General features: G+C 39.8%; 1 protein-coding gene across 1 annotated transcript; it reads right to left on the bottom strand.

Annotated features, from left to right (window-relative positions):
- Positions 1-4703: 4703 nt before the first annotated feature.
- On the bottom strand, positions 4704-7009 carry LOC101329466 (small ribosomal subunit protein eS7-like). The gene is made up of 3 exons (XM_033836626.1): positions 6997-7009; positions 6587-6615; positions 4704-5267 (listed from the first exon to the last, which is right to left on the bottom strand). Exons 1-3 carry the CDS (start codon positions 7007-7009, stop codon positions 4704-4706), a joined length of 606 nt encoding a protein of 201 aa, XP_033692517.1.
- Between the last annotated feature and the right edge of the window lie 2826 nt (positions 7010-9835).

Genomic DNA, 9835 nt, shown 5'->3' with positions numbered 1-9835 from the left:
ATTTAACTGAGGAGAATGAAAAGCATACTAGTTGATAACAGAAAGAGAAGGGGACACACAGGAGCAGACAGGTTAAAAGTGGAACACTAGAGTAAAGAACATTTATGAAGTTCTTGTTCTCAGGCCCATAGGGAAGCTTAGGGATCAGAATGCCCTTCTAGTTTCTGGTCCTATGAGTCTGATTCCAAACGCTTCCTGCCTTTCCAGGGTTTCCGTGTGTTGACTGAAAAAAATGCACAACCTAAAAGTTGAGAGTTATGTTTTATTTGGTGGATTTTCTGAGGACTTCAAGCCCAGGAGGCAGCCTCTCAGATCACTGTGAGGGACTTCTCCCAAAAGGTAAGGGGAGAGCCAGGATATATAGGAGTTTTGCAACAAAAAACAGGTAGTTGGAATATCAAAAGGTTACTGATAATTTAAGAAGACCAGACATCTCAAGTTAATGAATTTAGCACTTTTCTGTGAATGGGAAAATGCAAGAGTCTGGGCTTATTGAAATCATTCCTTTGACATGCACCTCAGCTATCTGGGGCCAGTATCCTGTGTTTTCTCATCCTGAGTCTCCTCAGGGTGCACCGTCGGGGGTGGCTGCAGCAGCTGACTTCTTGATGCCGGGCATCCTGTTTCCATCCTGAGTTCCATCAGGGCTCACCACTGGGGAGGCTGCAATGTGGTGGCTGCAACATCCTTTGTTTACTGATATGGCAGCAACATTTTTCATTCACACATGTATGTGTGAACTTATATTACCATCCCGCCTCATCTTATATTCTTTCAGGTAAATTGGATATATATCTATTTCTTACAAATAAAAGAGCTTAAGAGAAGTGAAAACCACTAGTGTTAACAGTCTTCTTGCATTCATAATCATCTGTAAGTCATTTTAGTCTATTGAATTTGGAAAAGAATTTTATTTTCTATGCCCTTAAGATGTAGTGGATAAGAGCACAGGCTTAGGAGCCAGGCTGCCTGAGTTCAAATGCCAGCTCCGTCTTTTACCAGCTATGTGATTTGGGGCAAGTGATTTTTCTCAGATTCCACATCTATAAAAAAAAAGAGATAACAATACTTCTTAGAGTTGTTGATACAATTAAATGGATGAATACAGAAAGCCCTCCAATGATACCTGGTAAATAGTAAAGACTCCATAGGCATCACCATTTCATGATGAAACAAACCATTATTTCTAGTGATAAAAAAAAAATCACTCCAGGTGACTGCTATCATGGGTGGGTTAACTGCTATTTGTTAGGGCAGCAGTATTTTCTATTGAATAATTTAGATTCCTTCATAATAGTTAGACAATCTCTACAATCTATCGGCATGTTTCAGTTAACAAAACTTTTCATTAACTACAGAGAAACAGTTATTCATGGGAAAGGGAGAACAGGCAGGTGTAGCTTTTGAATACCTACTCCATGCAGGAAGGACCTGGTGTTTGGTGCTGGGGAAAATGATAGTGACACTCAAGGAAGTCAAAACTTAACTCATGACTTGAACCTAAGCTTCAGGAGGACTTAGAGGATTTTATTTTTTTCTAATTACCTAGCACCTAGAATATAGTAGGCACTGAATAGATATTTTTGAATGAATCAATAAATGTTGAATAAATGAAAAGTAGCCACAATGAACAAAAAGGCAATCAGAGACTTTCAAAGCTAGAGGAGAAATCCCTTTTTTATAAAAAAAGGGCTATGGAAACACAGAGGGAGATGTGATAAATTCTGACCAGGGTGTTGAACCAGGTGTATGGGGATGAAAGTTTCCACATCTGAACTGGACCTTGAAGACAAGAGTTTTGATAAGTGGTCCAATGGGTGGGGCTTAAAGGAAGAACCTTTCTAGCAGAGGAAATTCCAAAGGATTAGGGATGTAGAAGTGCATAATTAATCTGGAGAATAGAGTCTGGATTGATTAGAATTGAGAGAACCTGGTGGAAGACAAGAGTGGTCCAAGTGGTATGACAAGAGATGAGACTGAAAACATTTGGAATCAGAATGTGAAATGATCTCCTGTACTACGCTTTGGATTTTACCCTATAGACATGAAATTAAAACAAAAATAGTTTCTACTGAATTATATGCTCATTATATTTAAACAATATCAAATATTTGTTAGCATGACAGACTTAATGATCTCTGAGATTTTAAAAGGTAATTCTCATGGTAGAGTGGGCAGAGATTAGAGTAGAGAGAGACTAGATCTGGGGGACCAGTCGGACAAACACCTTTAGGATTTCTGGAATTCCAACAAGTAATATTAATTCCATCAATCATCTTCAAACTCTTCCATGAGCTCCTTTTCTTCATTAGAGAGTCAATTAAAGAACTACTTGTTGAGGTCCTGTTATGCACTTTGTACTCTGGAGTGGGCGGGGGCAGAGCAAGGCGGAACAAGAGGCTCCCCATCTAGGGAGACTAAGGAAGTGTGAGGTATCAAATGTTTATATCTTTGACAATTTTATTGGTTTTAAAAAATAGGATTTCAGTGCAGGTTTTTGTTTTTTGTTTTTTGTTTGGTACGCGGGCCTCTCACTGTTCTGGCCTCTCCCGTTGCGGAGCACAGGCTCCGGACGCGCAGGCCCAGCGGCCATGGCTCACGGGCCCAGCCGCTCCGCGGCGTGTGGGATCTTCCCGGACCCGGGCACGAACCCGCATCTCCTGCATCGCCAGGTGGACTCTCAACCACTGCGCCACCAGGGAAGCCCTTCAGTGCAGTTTTAACTTCTTTTCTCTTTTTAAGAAGGTAGGTGTCATTTCCTACTTCTAAGGGCTGTTTTATGAATCTCTGTTCTAGGCTTTTTACATTTTTCTGTTGGATTATTTATCATTTCTTATTTGTTATATATTAATGGAAGTAGTTGATCATGTTACAAATTACAATATTTTTCCCAGTTTGTCATTTGTCTTTGTTTGCAGTTTTCTTACTCAGTATTTCTAAATATCATCAAAGGTATCCATTTTTTTCTTTTATGACTTCTGAGTTCGGTGTCACATTTGGAAAGGTGTTCAACACTTCAAACATAAAAAAATCCTTCTAAGTTTTGGTATTTATATGATTTAATTAATGCATTTGGAGTTTATATTGGTTTTACTTTTATTTTTTTCCCAATGGTTAACCAGTTGTCTCACTGTTAATCAAATAATCCATCCTCCTTGTACTGATCTGAAATTTCACCTTTGTTTTAATTCTATTACCATATAATTCTAATATTTATTTATCTATTTAAATGTTATACTATTTGTAATATAAGTTTTAGTGAAAGTTATACTTCATTTTGAACTAATTAATAAATCAATATATTATGTAGTTTTGTTCTGTTTAATGCCTTATAATCATTATTAATGTTTCTTTATAATTTAAAATTATGCCTGCTGATTATTAATAACAGTTGATTTTTTTTATGTTAATTGGTTTTTTTAAAAACTTTTAATTTTATATTGGAGTATAGCTGATTAACAATGTTGTGATAGTATCAGGTGCACAGCAAAGCGATTCAACCATACATATACATGTATCCATTCTCCCCCAGACTCCCCTCCCATCCAGGCTGCCACATAATATTGAGCAGAGTTCCCTGTGCTCTACAGTAGGTCCTTGTTGGTTATCCATTTTAAATATAGCATTGTGTGCATGTCGATCCCATATGCCCTAACTATCCCTTCCTCCCATCTTTCCTCCCCTTGTAACCATAAGTTCGTTCTCTAAGTAATTACTGTTGATTTTTGACCCACTTGTCATTTACTGTGATCACAGATGTTTGGTCTTATTTCTGTCAGCTTCTTTTGAGCTCTCTGTCTTTTCTCTTTCTAGATGAATAGAGATTTATTTTGGCATTATTTTTTCTTATCTGTAAATGTTCAGAAATCAGTTACTTTTCTTTCTTCCTCAAAATCAAGAATAACATCACATATGCTGACATTTCCTTATATAGGATGAACAATTTCCTTCTTACTTCCTATATAATCTTCTGTTCTTTCCCAGTTTTTTTTTGAGTATCCATTGGCATTTTTACCTTGATGGTTATTAATTTTTTTACATTGTAGAGCCTCTCTTTTAAGAATGATTTCAGCATTTACACTGTTTCACAACGACAGTAACCACACATATTTATGTGTGTATATTTGATCTGGGGCCTGCTGTCCCTCTGACCTTGTTTCCTTCAACTCCCCGCCTTGCTCACCAGGCTGTAGCTATCTTGGTCTTTTTCTCTAACACTTAAGATTGTTCCTACTTCAGAGCCTTTGCATTTGGTGTTCCTGTTGCCAGGACCTTTGCATGGTGGCCACTTGTCATCACTCACCAGAGCTGTCACTACTCAGAGGCCTTCCATGGTCCCCTCCACTAAAGCACCTCCCACCTCACCCAACCCAAGCCCAGGTGCTCATTCACTCTCTCCCTCCTTACTTCAGGTTACTTCCTGCACCGGTTATCACTCTCTAACAGGATTCTATTTGGTTATGGGCTTACCTACTTTTTGGTTTCCTATTTATTTTCCTTTCCCTCCCCCTAGAACATAAGCTCCATGAAGGTAGACACCTGGTCTACCTTGCTCATCATTTTACCCCAGTGCTTAGAACTATAACTGGTATGTGTTAGACTGCTGATATTTGGCAAATAAATATTTGTTGAATGAATGAATGAATGAATAAGTCCTTGCTTTTTTAAAAATTGTGAATAATATTTTATTTAGTCATTTTTGTTTATGACTGAAACTCTGGGAATTCAAAATTAACATCCTTACCAGTGAGCTTCTTATAGATGCCAGAAAATGTTTCAACCTTGTGTTCCACATTGTTCTGCTGTGCTTTATCCAATTGAACCTTCATGAGTCGGCTGCCATCCAGCTTCACGCAGATTCTCTTGGCCACAATCTCACTTGGGAAAACCAGGTCCTCCAGGATGGTATCATGCATGGCTGTCAGAGTGCGGCTCCTGGGACGTTTTTGCTTATTTTTTGTACGGCTTTTTCGAGTTGGCTTAGGCAGAATTCTCCTCTGAGTGATAAAGACAACTTGCTTCCCGCTGAACTTCTTCTCCAACTCACGCACTAGCCGGACCTGGATTTTCTGGAAAGATTTCAGTTGAGGAATGGGAACAAAGATTATGATAGCTTTCTGACCACCACCACCTTCAATTTTCTTGGTGGCCATGATGTTCAGCTCCTGCAGCTGGGCCTTGAGGTCCCAGTTCATCCCCAGCTCTAGGAGGGCCTGGGAGAAGCCCGACTCAAACTCGTCAGGCTTCTCGTCATTGGGCTTCACGATCTCCACGATGGCACTGCACATGGCCTGGACCTTGCCAATGAGGCCAACATTTGCTGCCGCCGCCACCACTTGTAAGCTTAGGAAGAGAAGCCCTTGATATTTCTAAGGGTGCCTCTTATTCTTCAAAACTCTGTGGAGTTGCTGGGCCTCCGATCAGTGTGCTCTGGGCCAATCCTCCATCTGCCTTTCTGTATTAATCCTCAGCCTTGCTATCTGGAGAATGGTGGTCATTGCCTCCTTCCTTTTAAGGACAGGCAGGATCCCCAGGAGACCAATCTGTGGTGAAGAGGCAGCAAAAGCTGGGGGTAGAGTGTCCTTGGTCACAAGGGCCAGCGCTCTTGCAGATGGAGTGGACTCATTCATTTATTTTGAAAACAACTGATTTTGATGTGATGTCTTGTTAATAAGCAATGCTATATGGTTGCTTTAAGAAATAAACATTTTTTTTCTCTTTTAAGACTTAAAAATATTGTATATACTATGAAATTAATTGTTTTCTGGTTGCTGAATTATTAAAACTGCCACATATTTAATCAGAGTAATGGGATTTCTGAAGGAAAAATGTTTGGAATAAAGGTTGGATTTGTGGATAAGGCAGGCTGAAATGAGAGTCTGATAAAATTTAAGAGATGAGCATTGGTGCTAAGGATCTGAGCTAGCTGGGGACTCTTGCTGACCACAGTGAAGCCTTTAGCTGGTGTAGCCTTCAAAGCCAGATTCTAGGGTCTGTAGACAATCCTGCTTCTCGGCATCCCTTTAAAGCCTTCAATCTAGGCAGGGCAAAGCAGATAATCACACAAATACTCACTCCACACTCTTCTCCCCACTGCCACCTGGCTGAAGCCTTGCCTCTCCCGATGTTGCTAACAGTAGGCAGAGTCCTGCAGGTGGCAGTGAGGGAGGTGTGTGTCTATATGTGTGTTTGGGGTGTACAGCAGGGGGACGTGACAGGCAAGCTGGTTTTTCCAGAAGGAAACTGGGTCATCTGTTAGCTCCAGAGTCCTCTTAGCATATTATTTCCTCAAGGCCATCCTATTACATCATCTCTCTCCCCATCCATCCATTCATCATCAACAAATTTTTGAACCCCTATTGTTCTAGGCATGGGGATACTGTAGTGAATACGGTAAAGTCCCTGTTCTCATGAAGCTTACATTTCAGTAAAGCAAGGGATGAAACAAACAAATAAATACATGATATCTCATTTGATAATAAAAGCCTTGGAGAAAAGTAAAATAGGGTAAGAAAAAAGAGAGTGAAAATGTTGATGGGCCTACTTTCTATGGGGTAGTCAGAAAAGTTCTCTCTGGGTATATGACTTTTGCATTTGAAGAAAATAAGGAGAGACCTCACTTGTGGGTTTCTGGGGAACCTTATTTCATGATCCATAAATGAGCATGATGCATGGTTTGGAAAAGTCTAGTAGAGCTTTATTGACTTGGTAAGGTCTGGATTATATTGCAAATAAAATGGGGAAACACTAGAGAATTTTAAGCAGAAAAGTAACACGATCTGACTTATACGGCAAAAGAATCACTTGTGCTGTTGTACGGATAATAAATAGACTTTGTGTGTGTGTGGCAGGTGGAGGTGATGGGGGAATGCGGAAGCTGGGAAACCTGTCCATTTAGTCCTTGCTGTAAGTTTATTTCCTTATCACCATTAGTATTCACCAAACTTTCTTTATCAGACATGCTATAAAAATAGGCAAACCACAGCCAGCTTTTACCCAGAAGTTTCATAGTTCGCGTCTTCAAATGAAATAACACATAACAGAATTTGTGCTTAGTAAACTTTAATTTTCTATATCTTTCAGCCTTAATCTTAATCTTCACCTTGGCTGAATAAGGTTTACCTGGGGCAGAGTTTAGTTTCTCCATAAATCTCATTTGGTTGCTCCATCTTGGTGGCCTCGGGCTGTGCTCCTGTGATCCTACTTATCTTCCGGGATCTCCACCTGCACAGCGTGTCCTCTGATGCAGCCTGCATCTCCAGGGCTTCCTGTCCTTGGCACAAGGCTCAAGGCACATGGTAGCTTTGTTGTGACTGCTGATTGCAGAGAAGGCTGTAATTGTGTACATCTTGCCCTTTAACACATATAACTAATGAATGAGAAACTGCTTTTTTAAGGAGAAGTTTCCTTTGCAAAGAACAGATAGGGAAGAGTTCACATGAGTCTCTTTTATCCCAGAATGTGCTTGATATTTCCTGTTTCTCATGATTAGCTTTCCCTCCTTCTTCACTGTGCTTTTTGTCCTAGGAGGCTGACTTTTATGAACTATACCAAAGGCTCCCTCCCCATCTGGTTTCAGCTTGGGTCTGGCTAACGAGGCACCAGTGGAGCTATGGTAATGAGAGGAGAATGGGTTTGGGGTATTTATCCCTCCAGCTTCCTTTTTGCTGGGTTGCCATTTATTAGTTTTGTTCCTCTCCTATAGGTCACAACTCCAAGGGCAACCCTATGTGACAACCACAGCCTCTCCCTCGGGGTTCTGGTAACCCTCTCTTGCCCTTCAGTCCAAGGGGTGGCAATAACTCCTAATTCTTCCTGGCACTAGGTTACTGCACCAGCCTTTGTGAGTTTCTTCCAATACTACCTACTCCTTTGTAAATAAATGCTTTATTAAACTCTCTTCAATTATCCTGTTTCCTGCTAGTCCCATGACAAGATACGTAGAGGCTTCTCCAGGAGGAGCTGAGGAAGAAAGTATGAAACTTTTGTTCAGAAAATACTGAAAGCCATTCAGATATGAGACAATTTTATCTTAATCAATGTGGTAGAAATGGGGACTATCAAATGAACTCATAAGTTTAGCCTGTGGCCATCAACACATGAATACTTATGGTCTATATGTAGCCCATTCAAAATTGGCAGAATTATCTTGATGAGAGAGTGTTTTATTTTAAGCATTAAACAGCTACATGTATACTTTCAGGACCCACAAAGACTAGACAGAAAGACAATTTCTTTATACAGATCTTACTCAACTTACAAAGGGACCATGTCCTGATAAACCCATTGTAAGGTGAAAATATTGTAAGTTGAAAGTGCATTTAATACATCTCACCTACTGTACATCTTAGTTTAGCCCAGCCTACTTTAAACGTGCTCAGAATACTTATATTACCCAATAGTTGGGCAAAATCATCTAACACAAATCCTTTTATAATGAAGTGTTGAATACCTCATGTAATTTATTGAATACTGTACTGAAACTGAAAAACAGAATGGTTGTCTGGGTACAGAATGGTTGTGAGTTGTCACCCTGGTGATCACATGGCTGCCTGGGAGCTGTGGCTCGCTGCCACGGCCCAGCATCACAAGAGAGGAGTGTACTGCATGTCGCCAGCCCAGGAAAAGATCAAAATTCAAAATGCGAACTATAGTTTCTACTGAATGCATATTACTTTCACACCATCGTAAAGTTGAAAAATCTTAATGTGAACTATCATAAGCTGGAGACCATCTGTAAAATTATTTTCAACTGTGAAAGGAAGTCGTTGGATATGACTGAATAAGAGATCTCTAGACACAGTGAATACTGTGGTTTAGTGTGAATCATAAATAGTCAATGAGGAAGATTATTGGTTAGAGGAAGTGTGGCATGGTATTTAGAGCACAGCTTCTAGAGCTAGACTCTTCGGGTTCAAATCCTGCCTCTGCTATTTACTAGTTAGGAGCCTTTGGGCAACTTACTTGTTATCTCTGTGTCTCAGTGTTCCATCTTAACATAGGAAAAATAGGAGTACCTAACTCATAGTATTGTAATGAGGAATAAAAGAGTTAATTCACGTAAAGCGCTTAAGATAGTGACTGGTGATATATGTTTAATATCTCTATTTATTGTATTATACTGAAAGTAGTTACTGGGACAGGGACAGATTATTGTTACTTACAGAAATTACCTTATTTGTTCTTTCCCCCCCAAATTTTCCCTGTTCAGGGATGATGCAAAAAGCGGCAGTAGACAGGCCTACACATAGTAGGGGGGTGGTTGTTCTGTAGGAAAGGAACCCACAAAATATGAATCTGGAGCTTATATAGGAGATGAATGGCTGTCCCCTCATCTTTCAAGGAAACAAGAGTTACCTTCGCTCCCTACAATAAACAAATTCTCCTTGGAAAAAGAAGGGGAAGAGCCCTGGGTTTTTACCCTTTAAGATGTAAATAAATATCTCCTGGGAAAGATAAAACAAGTGTTTCTAGCTTTATGAATCCTGGAATATATCTATGGCTTTGGGTCTCATCTGCCCCTAGAAGTGTAAACACACATCTGGGGAGTTAAATCTTCAATAATCTTTTAGATTTCAAGGCTACTATGTCAAATATAAGTGGTGAGAGTGGGCATCCTTTTCTTGTTCCTGAATTTAGAGGAAAGACTTTCACCGTTGAGTATGATGTTAGCTGTGGGTTTGTCATACATGGTCTTTATTATGTTGAGATATGTTCCCTTGATAACAACATTGATGACAGTTTTTGTCATGAATGTATGTTGAATTTTGTCACATGTTTTTTCTGCATCTATTGAGATGATCATGTGATTTTTATCCTTCCTTTTTTTAATGTG

This window comes from Tursiops truncatus, chromosome 12 (genome assembly GCF_011762595.2).
Source record: "Tursiops truncatus isolate mTurTru1 chromosome 12, mTurTru1.mat.Y, whole genome shotgun sequence".
Lineage (NCBI taxonomy): Eukaryota > Metazoa > Chordata > Mammalia > Artiodactyla > Delphinidae > Tursiops > Tursiops truncatus.
Note: the sequence above shows the minus strand (reverse complement) of the source record. Positions and strands in the feature narration are given on the sequence as shown.

Bases quoted from the DNA above. Each gene is read 5' to 3' on its own strand.
- LOC101329466 (XM_033836626.1), bottom strand. The intron at 5,268-6,586 runs GTCATATACCCA...GCCATCGTGGAG, and splicing joins TATTTTCTTCAAATGCAAAA to ATCGTGAAGCCCAATGACGA.